The 25,664-nt window shown below is 35.5% G+C and overlaps 1 protein-coding gene across 2 annotated transcripts in view; it reads left to right on the plus strand.

Moving 5' to 3' along the window:
* The first annotated feature begins 23,484 nt into the window (after window positions 1–23,484).
* LOC143255115 (putative chitinase 10) overlaps window positions 23,485–25,664 on the plus strand; it is a 35,793-nt gene continuing 33,613 nt past the window's right edge. Inside the window, exons 1-2 of one of the 2 annotated variants that reach the window (XM_076510286.1) lie at window positions 23,485–23,620; window positions 24,909–25,013. In XM_076510286.1, coding sequence (XP_076366401.1) covers window positions 25,011–25,013 — 3 coding nt within the window. In that variant the 5' untranslated portion in view covers window positions 23,485–23,620; window positions 24,909–25,010. Of the gene's footprint in view, window positions 23,621–24,668; window positions 25,014–25,664 lie in introns of those variants that run through there. The other variant, XM_076510285.1, reaches the window with a different exon arrangement.

Below are 25,664 nucleotides of genomic sequence, written 5' to 3' on the forward strand. Positions count from 1 at the left end.
TGAAAAAAAACAACAACAAAAAACTCGTTCGTAGTCGGGAGAAGCCATAATCTGAATATTTGATCATAAAGTAATTGAAGTTTTAAAGTTGAGTTACCTCTTTATATTTCCATAGTGATTTTAAAACATTGCTATCAGAACCAAATATGGTCGAATCTGCTAAGTCAGTATTCTACTAGTAAATTATGTAATGACCGAAATAGCTATGTGTTTAATACTTCCATAATTAATGTAGAATATACCTTTATTCGGGCATATTTATATTTTTTTTCTTCTAAGTTTCCATAAAGTTTCTGCACGCAGTTAATCACATCCGTATTTACTGGATTATTCAAGGTCGCAAACATGTGCTAATTCTCTTTACACAGGTAAAGGTTAAACACTGCAATCTTTGTCCTTCAGTCTGGAGCGCGTGTGTTTGTGTAAAGACTTCTTGGAAGGTAACCTATTCAAACAGTCAGCAAGGAAATCAGAGCACTATATTCTATGTGGAACATTTATTGAAAATCGCAACCCTGGGACTTGTGGGATATTTGATTTGCTTTGTTTTTGTTTTTCGCTTTTGATTTTTTCCTTGATTTCAATCTTGATATTAGCTTCTTATTACTGCCTTTCAACTCCCTTCAATCCTATTAGCCAGAAGATACAGGAGGAGTCTAACCAGTTTTAGTTTCAGTAAATGTGTTTGTGAATAATGAATTTTATGTTTTAAACTAGGATTGTGTTTTATTATTTTCTCTCTTTATTGTATTCAATTTGTTGTTTGCTTACCGGCACTGAACTTGTATTTTGTATGGATTTTAGTTTCCTTTGAATAACACAAAGAAAGTAATTTAAGAAGGTAACATTTTGGTGCTGTGACTAAAGGATTTATTATTAAAGAGCTTAGTTCAACATATTTTTCTGTTGAATCTGTGGTAGTCAAGTTTGTAAGTCTTGCCATCATGGTGAGAGTAATGTTGGCGTTCTCAATCTGTCCTAAAGACCAAGAGGATGAATGGCCCCTTAGTGGGTAGTTTTTGACCCCTCTTGTACAACCTTTAATGTTTACATCCCATATGCAAGAGCATACGACAGTAGAGAAAAATTGCAGTGGCAGTAAGTTATCACAAGATCTATTGGTGTGATATCCAAGGTGAACGTGGACAATTATCAGCGTTGCATTAAACTATGTGAGGTCATCGATAGCTGAGGGCGAGATACATGCGTTAAACGAAGCTATGCATGTTTATTTGTGGCATCTCATTACAGTACAATGGAAAAAATATGCTGATGACATTGAAAGTAGACCTAAAACTGTCCCAGTACTTGATTAGAATTGTATGAATTCTACACTAATTTGTCTACTGCCCCTCTACACTGTTCTCTTCAGATTGTAGCAGTGAAGAACTTACCTCTACTCAGTGTTTTATTATCGGCAATGTGGGACTAAGTTTCTCAAAGACAGATACACCACTGACTGCGCCAACTGAGATGAAACACATTTTTTATGGACGCACTATCGTGAAAATGCATTCCATAGTTTGAAATGCACCTTAGTCAAAGAACCACTGTTGCCTATCCTTGTCGAGGTTGTCTATTCATCCAAGATGAAAATATTACTGATAGTGGAAAGTTTTGTTACAGGTATAGGTGTGGGTGAAACACATGATTACGTATGTCGAGGGCTCCTCTTTGCTGACGATAAAACAAAGAAAGAAACGCTTATAGATATTGTACTTTTAAAATATTAGAGCCGCTACTTGTATGGAGTTGACCATCAGAGTGAACCGTGTACCACTTAAATACTTGTTGCAACTTGTACAACACTGGCAATATTGCATTTGAATGGACATCTGGAATGACCAATCAGGAACTTCTAGAAAAGTAACTGTAGGACCCAGACCTAGCTTTGTCGCTAGTTTTCCTACAGAGATGTAGCGTGTGGTACTGATGCGTGCAAAATCTGTCACTTGTATAGAGTCAGTCATGTCATTTTAACACTATTTATTTTATTTACCCTTTTCTTTTTATTATTTTATTTCAATTAACTTATTTACTAGTGCAAGAAGGTGTGTTGTACCATCATCAAAAGACACCGAGAGGAGGTAGCTAACTTGTGATGTAGCTAGTGGCAGGAAATTCTTCTGTTAATACAATAACCTAAAGTTAATATACGGATGTTGGTCTTCAGGCTATGTTTACATTTGGTAGTTTAGACATATACTTGCTGTGCTGTTGAGAGGAAAAAACAACTGCCTCAAGGAAAACTCAGATGGAAAAGAATCACCCTAGTAGATACATCTGGTCCTCTGCACAAAACGTAAAGAGGTAATTGGTTTGTGTTAGTCTTTACTGGATACTTTATCAAGTGAGATAAAGCTCATTCATTGATTGATATGCTAACTGATTGTGGTTATTTCTGAAATATTTGTTAGGTTTTATTTTCCGTACTTTAAATATAGGTTTAGACCCGAAGCTTTATCATACGCTCTCGTAGCATTCTTTAATAACATTTCCAAGTCCACGCCTTCATAAGGTTAGCTTATGAATAATCTTACAAATTATTCTAAAATAACAATTCCAAGTCTACGTTACTTCACAAAGTTATCTTATCAGTAGTCTTACAAATTATTCTGAAGTAACATTTCCTAACCTGCGTTTTGCCACGAGGTTTGGTTATCCGTAATCTCCTGTAGTATTCTAAACTCACATTTTTTTTTTAAACTTTGCATAGGTAAAAATTAATTTTAAACTAAAGTCATAATAGGTTGTCAGCTGTGTCAATCGCAACCAATCAAACTCCATACATTAGGAATGTAAGTCCGTGAATTTACCGGGGGACAAAAGTAAACAGCACACTAACTCATTTCATAATAAAAAACAGAAGAATGTGCCAGAAAGTTGATGTCTGAGCAGTACTTGTATATCGTATAACATTGTGCTTTATAATGACAGCACATCTCAACTTTCCAATCCAGTCCAACAATCGATCTGTCGCAAGTGAAATTGTGCAATTGCCAAGGTCAACCAAAATCATTTGTGCTGTTGGAAAACAAAACTTGGTCACTGGAATTTGAACTACAGAAATAAGAGTTTCTCTTTCAAATTTCTCTTCTGAAACAGATCAACCGTTTTGTGTAGCTGAATGAAACAAATTCTTTTCCTGTGCTACAGTTGATTTAATCTAACCTGCCATCTAATGGAAAGTTGTTAAGGTTCAACAGTATTTTCTGGTTTCTCAGTTGACATTTTGAGTATCAAAGTAACTAACTCTATTATATGCTGCTCTGGTTTGATTAACAATTAAACAATGTCCACGCGTTTAGCAGGTTTTCACGATGTGTGGATTTTTCAATTTTAAAATTTTATTGGATGTGAATGGCAAGGAACATGATATATCTGATCACCTAACACAATTGTTACGAAAAATGTGTTAGGAGTGGGTGGAAAAGAAGTAGTGCTCTATTTCCATTTGTGCAGTACCAGAATATGTTTTGAGTAAGTTCTGGTTCTCGTCTGGAAAACCAGCTGTTGCGTGAGACAAGAGTGGAGGAGAGGGCAAACAATCAAGTTCTGGTTCTCTTCTGGAAAACTAGCCGTTAGGACAAAAGAAGCATAGACGAGGGAGTACACAGCTAAGTTATGATAGTAACAAAGGTCACGTGCTGCCTTCTCACAAATAGTTATACACTTTATTAATAATAAAAAGTTAATAGGACTTGTTTTGGGACAAGGAACTCCAACAGAGAAGCAACCTGTTAGTACAGTAGCTAATGATATCATAATAAAGAAACATCAACAGCTAATGATATCACATGGTATTCTAAATTCATATTTCTAAATCTACGCACCGTCACGATCTTAGCCAATCATTAAATTCACAAAATGGTTCTTTACCTCAGTAAGGTTTTCAAAATTTCTTAGTGTTTGTTAGGTGTGAAGACAAAAACATACTTCATTTCTCTCTCTCTTAAAAACTTTTGGACATTTTGTAGCGTTTCTTATGTAACCATTAGTTTAAAGTAGTGTAGCCAAAATAGAATATAAAGTTTTAAGTCACAGCTTAACGACCAGTAATTATAACACAAATCATTGTTTGTTAGAACGTACAAGAAAATCTAGTGAAATAACAATAAAACTTGGAACAAAGTGGCGAAACAAGTCATGATATATAGGTCATAGGACGACAAAAACATATTCATGCAGTTTAAGGATAACACGTCACTAAACCTTAAAATAACAATAAAACATTCAAAACGTCCTCTTTCCATTCATATATTTATCAATCGTGCCTTAAAGTCACTTAAATACTGTCAAGATTTATATTAGTTACCGTCTAATCTTACCATTCTCACGATTAAATACGAAACAAAAACAAAAAACGACGCACCAACACTATTAATTCCCTCAATAAGTTTTTCTTTATCTCTTTTTGTTTCAAGAGGAAACAGTTGCAGAGGTTTCTATTTATCTTCATATGATAACCGTTCCATCCTAGATGCCATTTTAGTAACCTTCCTCTGAACTCTTTCCAACAATTTAATGTCATTCCTGAGGTAAAGAGCTCAAATCTGAACATAATACTCCAAATGTGGCTGACCAGAGACCTGTACAAGGAAATTATAACCTCTTTAGACTTGTATTTAATATTTCTGTAGATACAACCTAAAATCTTATTTGTCCTACCACTAGCATCAATACATTGCTTGGATGGCTTTAGAGACTGTTAAACAGTTACACCAAGGTCCTTTTTCTTTCACGACACTGTTAAGATTATTTCCATCCAACTTACGATAACCCACATCTTGCAATTATTATTATTAAAAGCCATTTACTATTCACTTGCCCATTTCAACCAATAATTCAAATCTCTTATAAACTAATAGCCAGCAACAGTCGAAAACAAAATACCATCACATATTTAAATAACTTTTCACCATTTATTCATGTATGCCATTGATGCAAATTTAGAAAAAACAGCGGTCCTGACAATGAGCCCTTAAGTATCCCACTTGTCCATTGAATTCAGCTCAATTTAACCCATCTTTGTAACAACCCTCTGCTTTCTCCCATTCAACCTGTTTTCTATCCAAAGAACCTACCCCACACCTACGTAAATAACTTGTTCACAAGCCTTTTATCTTGTATCTTATCAAATGCCTTTGAAAAATCCACATACACCTTATTTACACCCTCACCTTCGTCTACAAGAACTACAAAAAATGTTGTTTGCTGGGATCGAATCATTTCTTGTAGTATATGATATAGCGCTCTATTGATTTCTCGAAAAGTGTAAATAAATATTAACAATTATAATTGCTATTCTAATTTCAGTGTTACGAGAATTAAAACTATTAGACTGCTGTTAAATAAAAAATATTTAAAACATCATATATTTATAGACACACACTGGGGCTTAAGCCTAATAGAAGCTAGTAATTCGTAATGTTTCTTCAGAGTTACAACTAAATCTTACTCTCATCAGTTGGTTTGAATGGCTTTAAGAAGAAATATGCTGATAATATCAAACTGTTATGGACACCGAGATGAATGAGACTGGCCATAAGGTACAAGAAATAACGTATTTCAGTTTATGAATGCAAAATTTCATATAGTAAGGCATAGTACTTTCCGTGGGCGCCATTTTGAAGACAAACATACAAACTTTAGACAGCAGGGGACTTACGAAATTGATTAATAAAATCAAAGTCATTTCATCAAGAAAACATTCAGAAATTTCATTACATTTCTTTCATTTGTTGTTAAATAACAATAAAAATGTCAACTGTTTCGAGCCCAGAATGGTCAGGTAGTTAGGGTGTTCAACTTGCAATCTGCGCCTAGCGGGTTCGAATCCTCGTCATACCAAACATGTTTGCTATTTCAGCCATGGGGGCGGTATATTGTTACGATCAGCCCCACTATTCTTTATTAAAAGAGTAGCCCAAGAGTTGGCAGTGGGTGGTGATGGCTTTCCTCTAGTTAGATTATAACTCTACTGGTTTATGTATTATCAACTTAACTGTGACCTACATAATTTTATGTTCAACGTGACATTCTTCTTGATTTGGCCATTTAGTTGAATTATCATTTGATATTTACAGTTCAACCAACCCAGGTATAAACAGTTTCCATAACCGGTAGTGCCAGTGGCAGATAAAATGTTGTTCACAAATTGTATGTGTTTACCTAGAAGAGTTGGTTCCTTGATAACAAATAGAGTGTCCTTGAAAACCCTCTCCTATTTCAAACCTATCCAATTAATTCTTATGTTCACGGAAAACAGGAAGTTACATACAAGCAACAAAACAATTTAAGATGAAGAAATCGTGATAGTAGTGAAGTTAACATATGCGGTAGTAACTGTGATGAAGAAACACGATATATGTTGTAGTAGCAATGATGAAGAAACACAATAGGTATTGTAGTAAGTATGATGGTGAAACTCAATATATGTTGTAGTGGCCATGATGAAAAAACACAATATATGTTGTAGTAGCCATGATGGTGAAACTCAATATGTATTGTAATAAGTATGGTGGTGAAACTCAATATATGTTGTAGTAACTATGATGGTCAAACACAATATATGTTGTAGTAACTATGATGGTAAAACACAGTATATGTTGTAGTAACTATGATGGTCAAACACAGTATATGTTGTAGTAACTATGATGGTCAAACACAGTATATGTTACAGTAACTATGATGGTCAAACACAGTATATGTTGCAGTAACTATGATGGTGAAACACAGTTTTTGTTGTAGTAACTATGATGGTCAAACGCAGTATATGTTATAGTAACTATGATGGTGAAACACAGTATATGTTGTAGCAACTATGATGGTGAAACAGTATTTGTTGTAGTAAGTATGAGGGTGAAACACAGTATATGTTGTAGTAACTATGATGGTCAAACACAGTATATGTTGTAGTAACTATGATGGTGAAACAGAATATTTGTTATAGTAATTATTATGGTGAATCACAATCTATGTTATAGTAACCATGATGGTGAAACATAATATATGTTGTGTTAAGCTTGTTTTATGCTTTATCTTGGCTGTAGTTTTGGTTTTATATCTCACAAACTCCATAGAGGCTTGCAAGACAAACAGGGACATTCAGAAACTTTTGTTTCTTTTCCACCCCACTTGTGGAATTAAGATTTTGTTCTAATGGGAATGAAGGAAGACAACACGTGACGGGTATGATGTATACTGGAACACCTGTGATATGTTTGATTGTTAATTGGTCAGGTGGTTGTTACAAGCTATTCTAAGTTAAGTTAAATTAACAATACGCGGCGTTTAGAGAAAGCTGAGAAACGTGACAACAGGAAGAGACAAGAAAAGGAGAGGCGGTTTGGACATTGGCTAGGTGGTCCTTGGGTGTCTAGAAAGATCAAGAGATCAATTTAAAAGTGTTAAACTGTAATGGAAAGTGATGAACTAGAACATGACTTTATGTTAACTTGTTAATTTGAACATTAGGTTTAAGTGACTTATGGGCAGGCATCACAGGATCCAACAGTTCAAGGTTACTAATTTTGCTCGGATGGGGGGTGTCCTAGCACGGCCAGGGCGCAGAATAAAATGCTCTGACCGTGTCCAATGAAGGCTGTAGGGAAGGATAAACTATGGTTAGTACAAGGTTATAACTATCTGCGAGAAAGATAAATTTATTAAAGAGGTGTGAATGATTGGCTAAAATCGTCCTGGAAGAGTGGGTTGTTATAGCAGAGTAAGTTGTTGTAGTATAGTGGGTTTGTCAGTTGGTGGTTTGTTATAAGATAGTGAGCCTGTCAGTTAGTGAGTTGTTGTAGTATAGTGGGTTTGTCAGTTGGTGGTTTGTTATAAGATAGTAGCCTGTCAGGTGGTTCGGTTGGGTGCTAGCCAGTCGTGGAAGTAAAGATCTAAATCGAAGGAGTCTTCTTAAAGGGTCAACAGGCTCATCATCTAGTTGAGGGTTCTCGGTTTCCTGATTAGCTGTAGGAGCAGGATCGGTGGGTGTAGAATCATGTTTTGACTGAAATTGTCTGTACTTCTTGGGTCGTGAAAAGGATTATCATGTCTTGAGCTTTCTTTGTTGTAACTTCTGGCTATTTGGTTTGGAGTCTATCATGGGTCTGCATAGTTTTATCCTTGACTTGTGGCATGGATAAACAAACATTAATCTTTGGTGGGGCTGTAGTCGGTATGAGTTGAAGGTAAAGAGGGGTGGCATGTTTATTGAACTGTAGTGCTGATCGACATTCAGCTCTAAATTGGAAGAAATAAAAAAAACAACAACAATGGTGTAGTTAGATACTTGTCTGTAGGTGGTTATCTCCTTCATGAACTACTCGTCTGGAGGTGGTTACCATCTTCAGAAAAAGACTATTTGAGCTTTTAGTTGTGGAAAACCTGACATTAAAGTTGACATTCCCAGGTTTACACAAATAAGTAGGTAGTGGACTGATGACAAACTCTGTCTCTACGAAGGATTCTATTCTTGGTCGGGCCAATAAGAACTTTGGGTTTAAACTAGTCGATAAAGGTGATGATTTGATGCTGGACGAAGTCCAGCAGTAGTCCATCCAGGATTACCGGTGGAAGCGGCAAGTTTATCGGTGACGAACAGGTTGTCTGTGAGACATCTTAGTAGGTATCAAATCATACATCTGATCAACATCGCTACAAGACTCGTAATGAACAAATGTTACAGTTGTTGCACGAACCATTACTTTATACGCAGCTATATCTTTCACGGTTTCCGAATCAGTATGTCAGTTAGTCTCTGGATCCATGGTATGACAAACTGGATCATGCACCAGAACCAGTCACGGGATGCAAAAATACTTACACCGGAACCCAAACACTTTCGTTGTAGTAAGAATAATGCTGAAAGATATATATGTTGTGGTAACTATGATGATGAAACATAATGTATAGTGTGGTAAGTATGATGGTGAAACACAACATATGTTGTAACAACCATGATGGTGAAACACAATATATTTATGGTAACCATGATAATGAAACACAATATATGTTATGGTAACTATGAAGATGAAACACAATATGAGCTGTGGTAAGTTTGGTGGTGAAACACAATATGAGCCGTGGTAAGTTTGGTGGTGAAATACAATATATGTTATGGTAACTGTGATGATGAAACACAATATGAGCTGTGGTAAGTTTGGTAGTATATTCCAATACAAGTTGTGGTGAGCATGCTATTTAAATCTCAGTTTACTGAGATTATCATGTTAAATAAATATAACACACACACTATGCCTAATTTATTTGTCGGTTCTAACATGGAGTTCTACCTATCTAGAAATGACTGGTTTACCGTTGTTTATCATCAAAGAATGAAGTTAGCACACATTTGAATATCTGGTGATTTCTGTTCCGGTTAATCGTGTTCCTATGTTTGTTCGTCGTGATAAGTTCTCCACCAGAAACTCTTCTGATAACAACAACATATTAAAACGATTAAAACCTTGGCCCAGTTTCTAGTTTAAACCTGATTTCAAAGAAGAAAGAAAAGCTGTTCGCTTTAATAGTGATGTTACAACCTCGCTCTTGAGCGACGTCTATCGATTTAAAAGTTGTTTTTTATACATATTTTTAAGAAGTATAAACAAATTACGAATAGGGTAAAATAACTTTAAAGTTTCTTAAAGTTGATGTGACTTTACACTTGAATGTTTAGTTGATAAACTGTGGAAATCTCAGCCTATGGCTATCTAACTGTTACCATGCTACGCCCTATTCTATTTAGTTCAAGGTCACGATAACAGTTTTCTGGTCACACACGAACTTAAAGAGAAAATGCACTAACATTGTAAAAACTTTCGCTTCAGATCAATTTTAGATTTCTAGCAGAAAAAGGTGTCATGCAAACTGAAGGAAACGAGATCGGCTGTAAATCTTTTATTTCAACTAATAAACAGTCTCTATAGTCAGCTCTTAGGGGTGGTTTAAAACTGAAATGTGACAATAATATGATGCACATAAGTTTGGAAATTCGTCGGTAATTTTACCGTTGTTTTGATCAAGTTGGAATTGTTATTTAGCGCATTGTTTTTGGCGGGTTCGAATCTTTGTCACTCCAAACATGCTCGCCCTTTCAGCCGTGGGTCCGTTATAATGTGACGATCAATCCCACTATTCGTTGGTAAAAGAGTAACCCAAGAATTGGTAGTGGGTGGTGATGACTAGCTGCTTTCCCTCTAATCTTACATTGCTAAATTAGAGACAGCTTGCGCAGATGGCTCTAGTGTAGCTTTCCGCGAAATTCAAAGCAAACCAATTATAATTTCTATTCACTATTAGCTAAACGTCAAATCACTAATAGATATAATTAAAAAAGTAACAGTTAGGTAGTAATAACCAAAATAACCCGAACTTTTTCGGAAAGTTTTCTTCATATAGGTCTCCCGCTGGTATAGCGGTAATATTACGGATTTACAACTCTAAAATTAGGGGTTCGATTGCCCTCGATGGACTCAGCAGATAGCCCGATGTGGCTTTGCTATAAAAAAAACATAAACCTGCCTTCGTAAAGATCCGGATATTTGTCATCACAGAACTAATTGTCATTTAATGGCGTTTGAAGACCTACGAAAAGCGTTTTCGTTCTTTATGTTTCAAAAATGTATTCAAAATGTTTTGGTCAGATATAAAATAAATAAACAGAACTAACTGATATTTTAAAATTGGTTTTATAACAAGATTTTAGGATATTTCAAAGGATCAACGAAAAGCGTGTGCACAAAACCTTGAAACACGTGGTGACCTTTCAAAAAACCTAGTTTATCAGTGGAGGAACAAGTGGGTACCATGGTCCAGGGTAAATTTAATTGAAGACTTTCAGTTTTTACAAGATCTTTGTTTTATAGTGTAATGATTGTTACAGAATAGTTTGCAAGGTATATAGACTATATACACAGAAAATATTTACTTATGCATTCATATACAACTTTCTAAAGTGTGTCTGTTTTTATTAACGATTATCAAATTTTTCAACTATTTTATATATTTCACGTTGATTCCGTGATTAAAATAAGTTTGTTTTGGTTTGTTTGTTTGTTTGTTTTGGAATTTCGCACAAAGCTACTCGAGGGCTATCTGTGCTAGCCGTCCCTAATTTAGCAGTGTAAGACTAGAGGGAAGGCAGCTAGTCATCACCACCCACCGCCAACTCTTGGGCTACTCTTTTACCAACGAATCGTGGGATTGACCGTCACATTATACACCCCCACGGCTGGGAGGGCGAGCATGTTTAGCGCGACGCGGGCGCGAACCCGCAACCCTCGGACTACGAGTCGCACGCCTTACGCGCTTGGCCATGCCAGGCCGTTAAAATAAGAGGAAAAATAATATATAAATGTAAATACTACATGGGGCCACCTTGTGGCTCAAGGTTAAGTCCAAGGGCTTATAGCGCTAAAAATCTGGACAGAACACAGATAACTATTTATGTAGCTTTGTGCTTGATACCAAACAAAATGCTATGAGATTACCACCCCCTTAATTGTGTTGAAATGAACTGCACTAGAGTACAGTCACATGCTGATAATTTAGTTGTCATTTAACCAATCAGAAAATGGCACACCAGTTCAAGACCTATAAAAGTACTATGCCCAGTGGCAGTGGTGTGATTCCCAGGTGATCGTAGGTGAAACCTACTGCCAGTATAATTGAAAGGACACTAAAGATGGCTTTCGTTTTTCTTTAGTGGTATGTATTCCGCCCTACCTTAAAAGCTGTCCTAGGACTGACGTGCACTTGAAAAGCTTGTAAAAATCGAAGTTTGAGGCAACTTTTGCCAAGATTCCATGTTTCAGTAGGAGCTGAAAAAGACGTAGCTGACACTGTTAATAACAGAGGTTGTTGCAGTGGCGAGTAAGGGTTAATGCCTTCTTCTGGAGGCGAGCAGAGATTATTTGTGTTTGGAGGGCTACTTGTCTCTAAATTTTATCAAGGTGGATTAGTAACCCAGATCTGAATCTCGTTAAAGAATAAATCTTTCACGTTTTAACCAACACGTTCTGTATATCTATTTGTTCTGCATACTTTCAGATTTTTACTGGGGGGGGGAGCTAGTGAGAAAGCAACGCCTACTCTTTGGGGGCATATGCACAGAACTGCCTGCACTCTATCCATCATGGGAAATCGAACCCAGGATTTTAATGACTATGAAGCCGTAAACTAAATTTACCGTTTACTTACCTTTGTTTGTTTGTAGTTAAACACAAAGTTACACAATAGGCTATTTGTGCTCCGTCCACCACGGGTATCGAAACTAGGTTTCTAGCATTGTAAGTTGGCAGACATACCGCTGTGCCACTATGGGGGCTTTACCTACCTACTGATGTAGAATAAATTACTTAGACATTACATTACATTTTTGTGTTTTTTTTTTAATTTTCCATATCTAATAACAGTATTATAGTAATATAGAAAAGGCCTAAAAAGTAATTTTAGTGGAATAAAAATTAACTTCTGTAAAATTAGTCAACAGATTGACTAGTCATATATATTGAAAACATTTCTAGGGAATGGTTTATGTGTCCAAAGGTATTCTGTGGTAGGGTTATGTACTAACAAAGTAACTGTCTAGAATAATTACTCTTAGTACTGTATACACACCTTTTCATATCTTGTACTTATAAAATATTTAAAAATTAAACGCCCCCAAGTGGCACAGCGGCAAGTCAATAGCTGTGGTGAGCTCAGTACAGATAGCCACTTGTGTAGCTCACCTTTTAACTACAAATACACCCAAACTAAACATTTTGGTCTCCCATGAACCTATTATCATAACACTCTTCACGTGGTCCTGACCTTACTAACAACGTTGAACAAATCAGCTCAATGACTGAAAAGCATTCTGTTATCCGTTTGCTTTTAAATAAAGTGCACAGTTATCGAAGGCCGGTTTTTAATGTTGTAAGCCTACGAATTTACTATTATTCTACTAATAAATCTTTTTTTTTTTTTATTCAACTCTGCACAAGTATCAAAGAAAGGAAGTTTACTTCATTACTGGTTTAAGGCAAGAAATAAACTACGACAACCATAATCCTTGAGCAATATTCATGGTATCGTTAAGAGCAAATTTAGAAATAAAACTGGCGAAACTAGAAGTTTCACAGCTAAATTAAACAAATATACGCGCATATGATAAAAGTATAAAGTTCGATGATCAGCTCTTAATCACACGTTCATATATCACTACGTGAATTTAGTATAAGATCGCGTGCTCTTGACCTGGTATTAGGGGCACCAAATATCGCCTTGCGTTAAAGTAACTACTGTAGTTAAAGGTCTTGATCTGAGTTTGAGTTGAAAATATTGAAATACGAGGAACAGTAAAAACCAAGTAAGTTAGGCTTAAGGGCAAAGCCTATTTCATATGCAAAGTAAGGAAGTAGTGACCTTGGCATCATTAAAGGTTAAACAACCTCTTGGATGTAAAATATACGACGTGTTTGCACCTGTAACCGTTTCTGAGAGTCCTGAAAACATAACTTGGATAAACGATAGTCCATGCGAAAGGTTTAACTACATCATTATATCAGGTTGCTCGTTAGGTTTTTGTGTTGTGCTTGTCAGTTATTAAAGAAAGCCCTTGTTCAACAAGTGGGTAAACAATTCAAGTTTTAAATAAAATATATTTAATGTGTTGCGTTTATGGAACTATTTTTATAATCTACAGTGACGAAGCATCAGTAGATGGGTGAAGTTAACTAACAAGAGTAAGAGAAGTAAAACCCATGTGAGATGTGTGAGGTTAACTAATGAAGGTAAGGCAAAAAAGAAGTGAGAGGGGAATACATCAATGAACTTACCTGCAAGTATGAGGTTAACTAACAAGAGTAAGGAAAGTAAAACCCACGTAAACATACAACAATCTTATCTAAACACTTCTAAGAATACACAGAAACTGAAGGTTTTGGAGTCATGTTTTCAATTCTACTATTTCTGAACTGAAAGCAAGCGTACAGAAACAGTAGTTGGTGATAATCCGAACTAGAAACTACTTGTTCAACGATGGACAGGGGTTACGACATCCTCTTTCGTGAAGGGGTCGAGGTGGGCTAGATAAACAACTGAAGGAGTTACACTACGCATCTGTGAGCACCTGATAATCAAGAAGTGAACTAGGTTTAATAGGAGGCTTAGGCAGATCTTGGTATAAATTCAGCCTCGGTAAGCCTCCTTACTGCCATCCCTGAAGGTGGATAGTACTGAAATAAAATAGTTTTGTTTGCTTTGAATTTCGCGTAAAGCTACACGAGGGCTATCTGCGCTAGCCGTCCCTAATTTAGCAGTGTAAGAGTCGAGGGAAGGCAGCTAGAAATCACCACCCACCGCCAACTCTTGAGCTACTCTTTTACCAACGAATAGTGGGATTGACTATTACATTATAACGACTGAAATGGCGAGCATGTTTGGTGCGACGGGGATTTGAACTCGCAACCCTCGGATTAAACTAAAATGACTTGGACAGTAGACTGGTGTAATGGTAAACAAGAACGGAGAGAGTTTTCCCTAAATGATCACAATGGTTAGTCTGTGGAGTTAAATAAATAAAAGTTTTCCCTCAACGCGCTAGCGTAGTGAGATTTAAGTGTTTTCATAATTGTTGAAAATGATTTTGTTTATCTGTTATGAAGAACAAAACTACACAATTGATTATGTTCTACGTCCATATCAGAACCTGATTGTTAATGTTAGAAGCTGTTGAACTACCTGGGAATACTACTTCATTTTCTAGAATAATAACAGTATTAAAAAACAATACATGTATCTACATATGTATCTTTTAAACGTTGCTTCTTTTAAACCTAAAATTGATTAAAATACTTCTTGTTTGTCATTGTAGGTGACAGCATAGTGAACATAGGTTGTTAATTAAAATCAACAAGAAAAGTGCATCTCTAACATTGTGAGATAGTAAACATTTTTAAAGTTCATTTCAAAGATAGAACAAACATTTCACTATTTGCCCTTCAAATTGTTACAGCTAACACAAATACCAGATAAAATACTTTTCACTATCAGGTATGATAGTTTGTTGTTGTTTATTATTAAACACAAAGCTGCACAAACGGTTATATACGGTCAGTCCACAACGGGTATCAAAACCCAGTTTCTAGCAGTAGAATTCCAAGGAATACAACTTTCCCACTGGGGAACAAAATTCCGACAGACACCCAAAACAGTTTCTTAACGATTGTGTAAGGATTTTATTCTAATTGACGATTTGTCCTGGTTCAGGATGTATTTGGTCAAATCAAAAGCAGACCCTTGTCTCTCGAGAACCAATAATACAATAATTATTTCAAAATCTTGCTTAATAATCCCAAAACACAGTTCAATATCAGAGTCGTCATTAGTTACACCACATTAAGTGTAATAAACACAAATATCGACCTATTATTTACTCAATAAAAGGCAAATTATTTATTATTAGCTTCAGATGAATCGTTTTTGTAACAATAAAAACTCAACATTTTTATTAAAGTAAGTATTAATGAGAAAAATAACATAAAACTTGTTAAACGTGCATGAAAATACAGGAAGTTTAAATGTTTTGTCTAACACACGTGAATATAAGGAAGTTTTAACGTTTTATCTAGCATACGTGATGATAAGGAAGTTTTAACGTTTTATCTGACACACGTGAAGATATAGGAAGTTTTTAACGTTTTATCTGACATACGTAAAGATACAGGAAGTTTAAATTTTTATCTTACACATGTGAAGATACAGGAACGTTTAACATTTTATCTGACACGCATGAAGATAAAGGAAGTTGCTAACGTTTTATCTACCACACCTCCCTAAGTTATAAGGTTGTCGTGGAAACAAAACCATCTTGTAGAAGATGACCCCACAGCCGTCACGAAAGCTGTTACCGCGTGAGCATAAATTAAATTCAACAACAAGGAGTGTGAAAGAAAAGTTATAACCTTTAACCTCTCCACTTTATTAAAGAGCAGATGGTAAGTAACCTCGGTGGTTTTACCTGTCACACTGCAGTCTTTCTTAGAACTTCTTAAGGAATTATATTTGTTATTTTGTATTGAAAAGCATTTCAAACCAACTTTACATACTGAACAAATGCATTAGTTCACATTATGTATATTACGTAAAACTGTTCAACAGGTGATGTGCTTACCACACGAAATATGACAGAGCGAAATAAATAAAACGAAGTGGGGCTACATTTTCTTAATAATAAAGCCCTCCTCCCGTCTCTCAGCAGTAATTTTGTAGGCTTATGACGCTAAAAACAGGGTTTCTATTCTTCTGGTGAGCAGAACACAGATAGCCTCATAGTTTTGTTCTTAACAATAACAAACAAAGAAACTTAAAAATAAAGAAAGAGTGAGAGATAAGGACGAGAAAACGAACCTATTTGTTCGTATAAAAATGTGTGGAGGTAGAAGAAGCATTTTACTTTACCAGAGGTAATTACTTATTTGTTTCTTCTAGAATTTCATCTCAAAACTACACAAAGATCTGTCATGAACAGAGACTGTCTAACTTTGAATTGATTCCCAAAAGCAATAATTCCCAACAATTTTTCACACCAGGTCACTTAAAATTATGACTGGATCTGGACCGATCTATTTTTTTGGAAGTACTCCGTTCCCAACTACAGGTGTGCTTACCTTTGTGACACTTGATCATAGTTTGGGGCACAAATTAAGTTTTTAAATGCCTGGTTTAACCTGTGAGACCTCTTCTGGGATTATTGGCCTATAGTTGTTCACTGGCATGGCCTGATTTAGACAGTGAGACTTCCTTTGGGACTATTGGACTATAGTTGTTCGCTAGCATGGCCTGGATTAGTCGGTGGGACCTCTTCTGGGACTGTTGGACCATAGTTGTTCACTTGTATGCCCAAACTGTGCTACTCTTGTTGGACTGGAAAGTGGAACTTCACCTTCACTTTTACATTGTATCCATCTCACAATGTACGAAGCACGTTTGTGATTAAAGGGTCATGTACCATGACCCCTCAGATACCCCCTCCTGGCAAGCTAATCACGATCATTTGAAATAAAGTTTATATCTTACTGCTTAATTGCTGGTATCATATAGTAACATATTTTACTTGTACATTAATAAAATTTCACCACAAATATAAATTTGACTTCTTCTCCATATGGAGGGAGGCATATTGGATTTACTACCTTTCTTCCTTCCTGGTCTAATACGTTCAAACACTTTTATTTATCGATCTATTTTTAGTTAGACTCATGTTCTGACTTCAGAAGATCAAAGGTCAAATATTAATAACACATTTTGTTCTACATTCTTTTATATTTCGATGAGACTTTGCATAACAATACAAACATATTTGCGATTCGTGTCTTTCTTTTAACTTTACAGGGTGTAAAAATAAAATAATTTCGAATTATACGTAATAGGGAAGCCTGAACCCATAGATTTAGTTTGGATATGTAAATGTTACAATGCATGGCTATTAACAAATGGTAAACGTTACAAGAGGCTGTTATTAACAATGATAAACGTTTAAATAGGCTGTAATTAACAATGATAAACGAATAAAGGGGTTATTATTAACAATGATAAGCGTTTAAATATGCTGTTATTAACAATAATAAACTTTATACCGGGTTGTTACGAACAATAGTAAAAATTACAATGTTAAGTTATTAGGTTCTTATTTTGAACAACACAATTCCGTGAATTGTACTCTACCATGTTGAAGGTCTTATATGCCCCATATTATCTGACATGACTTTGTCATTGTGAATAAATCTATTTAGCACAGAAACTTTGTGTCTTCTGTAATGTAAGGTCACATGCTAGTAAACTTCAAGATGCCATTCTCATAAAGAAACCTCAAGTTGATATTCTGTCTATTCATATGAAGTATGTATGCTGTAGTTTATGTTTTTTCCATGACCCGGCTAGCTTGAATCTCAGCTTTGTATCTTATTTACGCTTTGTGTTTTACTGGAATGCTCCAGAAGAAAGTCCAATCAAAGATAATTGACAAATTTGGTGTTGTATAGTCGTTTATAACTAGTGCCCCCGCTAGTACAGCGGTATGTCTAGTTTACAACGCTAAAATCAGAGGTTCGATTCCCCTCGGTGGGCTAAGCAGATAGCCTTTGTGGCTTTGCTAAAAGAAAAACACACACATATAACTAGTTTTAAAAACGCGTACTGAAAAATGAACTTTTTGAAACAAAATAGTGTAGATAGTAAAATATTATCACAAATTTAATCTTTAACTGTTTTAAAATCTTACCTTATAATAATATTTAAACATCAAAATAATTTTGATATAACATATGTCTTGGAAAACAAAACACAAAGAGTCTTTCCACACAGTATATCGGCCTGATAGACTGAAAAAAAAAAATTGTTGATGCTACAGTGAACTAATCAAGTGAAAACAGGTTTCCAATGGAACATGGGACTAAAGGCAAAGGGAGCCAGGATACAAACCTATAGCAACAACGTGATTTTTAGTTTAATGTTATAGCCACTGATTTCGTGGAAAAGAGAACGAGTGTCAACATTACGATGAAGCTTTGTACAGGTACCTTCAACACATCTCCAGGAATGTAGTAAGCCTAAATACGCTAAGCTGTATTGTAATTGTTTATTTTGGAGGGTAGGCTTAGTGATTCTTCTTTATAACAATCCCTCTGTCGGTAGTTAAGATTCTACTCACATTATTTTTCAATAATGTTCTGAAAAGAAACAACAAAAATTAAAATATACTCTGTTTCAACTTTCTACTTTAGAGATATAGAATTTATGATTAGTTATATATTTTAGACGTATGTCACTGCTGTGAACATACTGTACACGAGCCACACATTCTGTCATAAAAATAAGGTAGAACTCTATTACATGCAGGTGAAAGGACAGTCAACTTACGCCGTCTTCCATAGTCTTTACTATTCCAAAAGCAGAAAAAAAAACCTTTTATTTTAGAAGGTATGATTTTACAGTCACTGGATTTCATTTAATTTGATAAGAAATGCATATTATCACTCTTTTGGTATCTGTTTACGCTCTTTCAATTGATTATTGCCAGAAAATGTGTTTGCCTGCCTTGGCGTTTTATAGTAACGGTTAGGCCTAGATTTTTGTGTGTGACATTATTATTATATTATTTACACCTTGTAAATTGTACTGTTGTTGTCACCAACCAAAATATCTATTAAACTTTACAAATAAATATTATCTACACAGATTTAAAGCAGCTCTAGGGAACAAAGACGACTGAAATAAGTAAATACTGTCTTACGCAGTACTGCGTCATTTGTGATATGAGAATATGTTCTCGTAATTTATGTTACAATAGCTAAGATATAGGCCATAATGTCTTTATAAAATATGGCATATCTCTCAACTGTTAAAATATACAAATGTACAGGTAAGTTGTGTAATTATTTTTTAAGTGAATCCTGCGTGGCCTAGGGGATAGTTTACACTGCACATGTATGTACAGGAGTGATGATGGAAAACATTTTAGTGTGTTAACCTTTATTTAGAAGTTATAAATAGTATAAGTTCAATGATATATAATATTAACACTTAATGAGCCTTTGAAAATACCCAGTGCTGAAATCTGAGAGTCTAGAGTTCGTTTCCCGTTGATGCAAAATGGTGCTTTCCAACTTGGGTTATAAGAGCGAGAGTCAACTCTCAACAGCCATCACTGAACATGCTCGCCCTTCCAGTTGTGTGGGCGTTATAATATTACAATCAATTTCGTTGGTAAAAGAATAACCAAAGAGATGATGGTAGCTAGTGTTGACTAGCTGATTTTCATCTAGTCTATCACAGCTAAATTAGTGTTAACGCAGATGTTCCTGGAGTAGCTTTTCGCGAAATTAAAAAAAAACTCCCACTGTTCGATGAGAGTAGCCTTCCATCTAGTCTATCAGTTCAAAATTAAGGAAACATAAATGAAGAACTGTAGATTAATACTACTAAAACAACATTAAAGAAATATAATATCAATTTATTCACAAAAGATATTTTTAAACCAGTTTTATAGCAACTCATCACAGAAGTACACTGTTTTAAATTCGTAAATTGCCGCCTTGATGTTACTGTTGTTGATATTCTTTATATAATCCAGGTCAGGCCCAGCATGGCCAAGCGTTCGACTCGTAATCCGAGGTTCGAATCCCGGTCGCACCAAACATGCTCGCCCTCCCAGCCGTGGGGACGTTATAATGTGACGGTCAATCCCACTATTCGTTGGTAAAAGAGTAGCCCAAGAGTTGGCGGTGGGTGGTAATGACTAGCTGCCTTCCCTCGAGTCTTACACTCCCTAAATTAGGGACGGCTAGCGCAGATAGCCCTCGAGTAGCTTTGCGCGAAATTAAAAAAAAACTAAACAAATAGTTCAGGTCAACAATACGTTCACACGTATTTCGGTATTATTCAGTTAAAAATTAGTTCATACGCTACACTAAATGTTTATGTGCATATATATAAAGAGAATATTAATACTTAAAGTTAAACAAAATCAAAAGGAAGGACTGTGATAAAAACAACAAATCTAAACCTCTGACTCATGTTAGTTTGTTATAAACAAAAATAAGGTATAGGCTATAATGCGGGATATAAAAAGTACTCTAGGTTTTGGAGGTGAGTGAAGAAGTAGGACCCACGTAGCGATGGGCATACACCGTCTACCAGTCTTAACCTACGTTAGCCATTGTCACATCAAGAAATAAAATGAAGGAATAGCAATATAAATAAAAATTAAAATAATATAAATTAGGAGAGCGAGATGTAGGTATACAAATCCACAATGTCCCATATCTATGTTACTCTTCACTACCTGCACACAGTTGTAGGAGGATGACTGCTCTCCAAATTAAAGAAAACGAAGAAAAAAAATAAATGCCATTGGAATTAAACTTTTTGGTTTGGGTTGTTTTGAATTTCGCGTAAAACTACACGAGGGCTATCCACGCTTGCTGTCCCTAATTTAGCAGTGTAAACTAGAGGGAAGGCAGCTAGTCATCACCACCCACCGCCAACGTTTGGGCTACTCTTTTACCAACAAATAGTGGGATTAACCGCCACGTTATAACAACGCCCCAACGGCTGAAAGGGTGAGCGTGTTTCGTGTGACGGGGATTCGAATCCGCGACCCTCGGATTACGAGTCGAATGCCTTAACCACCTGGCCATGCCAGACCATTAAATAAACTTATTTCTTGAAATTAGCATTCTAGACCTCATTCTGGTAGAATGATACTAATTTGTAGCCATTTTTTTAGCTAATAAATAAATTAGTTTTTTTAATTTACAAAATGAATTTGTGTAGAGAATATGGTGAAAAGTGCTTAGAACAGGACATGTGAGACATTTTTTGTCATTACATTTCATAATATTTGCAGCTTCATAATGACTATAATTAGCTCGCTGGGTTAAAGTATAGTTTATACAATATGTCATTAGTTAAGGCTATCACACTTAACTACATAAAGACTGAACAATGTATTGGAAAAATGGGATATAGTCAGCAAAATATCACATCTATTGAATATGTGTGAAGAAAATGTTAATACTGAAGAGTGATATAAAATAAAACAAAATCAAGAGGAAGGACTGCGTTCAACACAGGAAATCCAAACCTCTGACTAATGTTAGCGGTTTATAAACAATTATGTTACAGATATTCAATACAATTTGTTTTTGAAATATTAATATGAGGAGTGAAATAAATGATGTAATGAATAAGTAGGGCTTTAAATTCTTAATATTATTAATGAAGATTTTAAGGGTAAAATTATTAATTAAAGAATACATGTTTTATTGCAAAGCCGTTTTGGGTTATCTGCCTTGTCTACCACGGGGAATTGAACCTCGTAAGGCTATCACTGACCCACCAGGGGATAAGTAAGGAGGAATAAATTATTAATGTATAAATTTTTAATTACTTTTTGTTATCTTTTCTAAGTTTCTCATATATTTGTGTTTCTTAATATTATTTCAATTGTTTCTTGGTAAGCACAAAGCTACACGACAGGCTGTTTGTTCTCTGCTCATCGAAACCCAATTTTTAGTGTTATAAGCCCTCCGTGTTACCGTCGAATCATTGGGGCAGATTATTTCGTAAATACAGAGATGTAAACCAATCGATATGTGAAGGTCTGACATAGCCACAGTTTTGTATGAATTCACGTTCCCGGGACATGTAGATGGATTTACGTAATTGTCAGATATTCACTTTTCTGTTTCAATCCTCTCCTGCTATGCCTGGATATCTCATTTTACGATTTTGTTTCATATCAAACTATTATAGGTAAATCAGCACAGCCATCTTAGAAGGGGCAAATAAAAACACAGTCCCAGCAACATGTAAGGGCATCCACAAACATGAAACTAGAACTCAAGTGAGTGTAAAGTTTAGTAAAATAACTTGTAAGGACATCCACAAACATAAAACTAGAACTCAAGTGAGTGTCAAGTTCAATAAAATAACCTGCAAGGACATCCACAAACATGAAACTAGAAGCTAAAGTTAGTGTAAAGTTTAGTAAAATAACATATGAGGACATCCACAAACATGAAACCAGAAGCTCAAGTGAGTGTAAAGTATAGTAAAATACCTGCAAGGGAATCCACAAACATGAAACTAGAAGCTGAAGTTAGTGTTAAGTTTACTATATTAACTTGTAAGAACATCCACAAACATGAAACTAGAACTCAATATTTTATTTAAGTTTTTATTAGCTGTTACTTCTGCATCATGGATTAAAATGAAATCAAATTAAACTATTTATGCGCCCATTATATATTATATATTGTATATTACATACATTATATATTATGTGTTATATATTGTATATTATATACATTATATATTATGTGTTATATATTGTATATTATATACATTATATATTATGTATTATATATTGTATATTATATACATTATATATTATGTGTTATATATTGTATATTATATACATTATATATTAAATATTATGTATTATATTTTATATACATTATATATGAAATATTATGTATTATATTTTATATACATTATATATTATATATTATGTAATATAATATACTTCTGTCGTTTTCGTTGCTCAAACATAAAATAAAAAGCAAATTGACCTATGATACCAAAGAGTAGCCCAAGAGTTGGCGGTGAGTGATGGTGACTAGCTGTCTTCACTCTAGTCTTACACTACTAATTAGGAACTGCTAGCGCAGATAGCACTGGTGTAGCTTTGTAAGAAATTCCTACGAAGCAATACCTCCAGGAAACTTGATTTCATTCAAAATTTCATGGACGTTTTGAAACTTGGAGTGGCAAAATTTCGTACGATGTAACCCGAAACGTTGGCGCCTGCAGTTTTACTGTGGAACTTTTTTTAATAAACAACATCTCTTTCAACCACGAGAGAACGTTCCCATAAAAAACCAGTTTAACTGTCGCTGTTCGTTGAATTTTCTTACACTTACTTCTCGTCAGCTTGCATCTAAACCTTCCATTAAGGTCAGCTGTGATTCAACCAACTGGACAGTAACAACAACAGACAGCCAAATCAATATGAAATATCTGGATGTTATATGGTCGCTCTCTGTTTAGTCTTTGGACCAGTATTTAGGTATTATCCTTGTGTAATAATAGTATTTAAATATATAACATGGAATCTATTTAAGTGCTATAACTAGTGAATACAGCAAGTCTCTTTAGTTTTCTTGTATAAATAAACTTACAATGCTGACCAAACGAAACATATCATCCTTAACGTACTCAAAGTTTGTTTTCTAATATCTCAATTATTTGTGAAGTGTTGTAGATGTGGTTACAAACTTTGTATTCGTGAAAATGTTCTTCAGTGGTTCAGCGGTAAGTTTGAACACTTAACCTACTAGACATTGTCTTTCGAAACCCTTGGGGAGCACACCAGCAAGAACCTGCTCAGGACATGTTTACGTAGAATGCTTTATAAGTGTTAGTTAGTTTGTTTTGTAAGACTAGAGGGAAGGCAGCTAGTCATCACCACCCACCGCCAACTCTTTGGCTACTCTTTTACCAACGAATAGTGGGATTGACCGGAACGTTATAACGCTCCCACAGCTGAAAGGGCGAACATATTTGGTGCGACGGGGATTGGAACCCGCGACCATTGGATTACGAGTCGAACTCCTTAACCCACCTGGCCATGACGGGCCGATGTAAGTGTTATCTGGCTCTTTTCAAACTCTGTGACATTATTTCTACGAAATGAATTTCAAGTCTTTATTTAGCCGACCTCTCATTTTTCCCCCTAACTTTATGACTTACACTTTTGTCTCATATATCTGCTACAGTCGTTATTTTGGGTTTCATCACAGTATCGAAAAGCGAATGATTTTGGAGCACGAGGAAGGTTTTTATTTTATTTTCAGTTTAAAAACAAATAAGGAAGATAAGAGTGTTAATACAGGTAAGAAAAGCGGCAGGTTTTACCAGAACCAGCCTATCTCTGAAGGATAACTGGTCTTCTAGATTGGTTATCTTCGAAACAGCTCCTCCCGATCTTTCTAACTGGTCACCTAGTTTTGCGTGATGTGATTGGCTGCTTGATCACGTGGCATATATTTTCTTTCCAATTGGAGTTCGACTAGGACGAACAATTGGAAACAGGTAAAATGTATAGTCCCGTTAGTTGGTTGTGTGTTGTAACGGATCTTGTAGAACACTATGTGGTGTGTGCTAGAATAGAATATTTTTCTGGCCGAAAATTACCTTTTACTTCCAAATAATATATATATATATACATTATATGTAGACAGAGTTAAGTAATATAAAACAACATTAAAGTTCTATAAATAACATCTTTTACAAAACACGAATATTTCAGAAGTTTTGGGAGGACTAATTTGGTTGTTATAACATCACAATTGTAGCGTCTCACCTAAATCGGAAGGAACGAATACATACAAGAGGTATCTGTGTACAACCAAGCCTACCTTAAAAAGAGAAAACTGTCGCTGCCTACCTGCTAAGACATGGTGAGTTTATATATTTTGTAAGCACAAACGATAAGGTCTATTAATTTTATGTACGGTAGAAAGGTTAACGTGAACTACGAAAATATTCCTCACTTTATTGTTTGTTTTTGAATTACTCGCAAAGTTATACGAGGGCTATCTGCGCTAGCCAACCCTAATTTATCAGCGTAAGACTAGGGGGAAGGCAAATAGTCATCACCACCCACCGCCAACTCTTGGGATACTCTTTTACCAACGAATAGTGGGATTAACCGTCACATTATAACGCCCCAACGGCTGAACGGGCGAGCATGTTTGGTGCGATGGGGATTCGAACCCGCGACCCACAGATTACGAGTCGAGGGCCTTAACCACCTGATCATGCCGGGCCTCCTCAATTTATTTAAAAAAATGCATTTTTTTACGAAACCTTAGCAATTGTCCTCCGCTAGTACAGCGGTATGTCTTCGGATTTACAACGCTAAAATCAGGGGTTCGTTTCCCCTCGGTGGCCTCAGCAGATAGCCCGATGTGGCTTTGCTATAAGAAAACACTCACCTTAGCAATTAGAGCGTTGTGGGTTGTGTTGTTTAAACTTTACGATGTGTGCAATTGTGTAATATGAAATACTTTATTAAAATTCAGAAAAATCCGATCTCGCGATAGTTCGCT

This window comes from Tachypleus tridentatus, chromosome 7 (assembly GCF_004210375.1).
Source record: "Tachypleus tridentatus isolate NWPU-2018 chromosome 7, ASM421037v1, whole genome shotgun sequence".
NCBI lineage: Eukaryota > Metazoa > Arthropoda > Merostomata > Xiphosura > Limulidae > Tachypleus > Tachypleus tridentatus.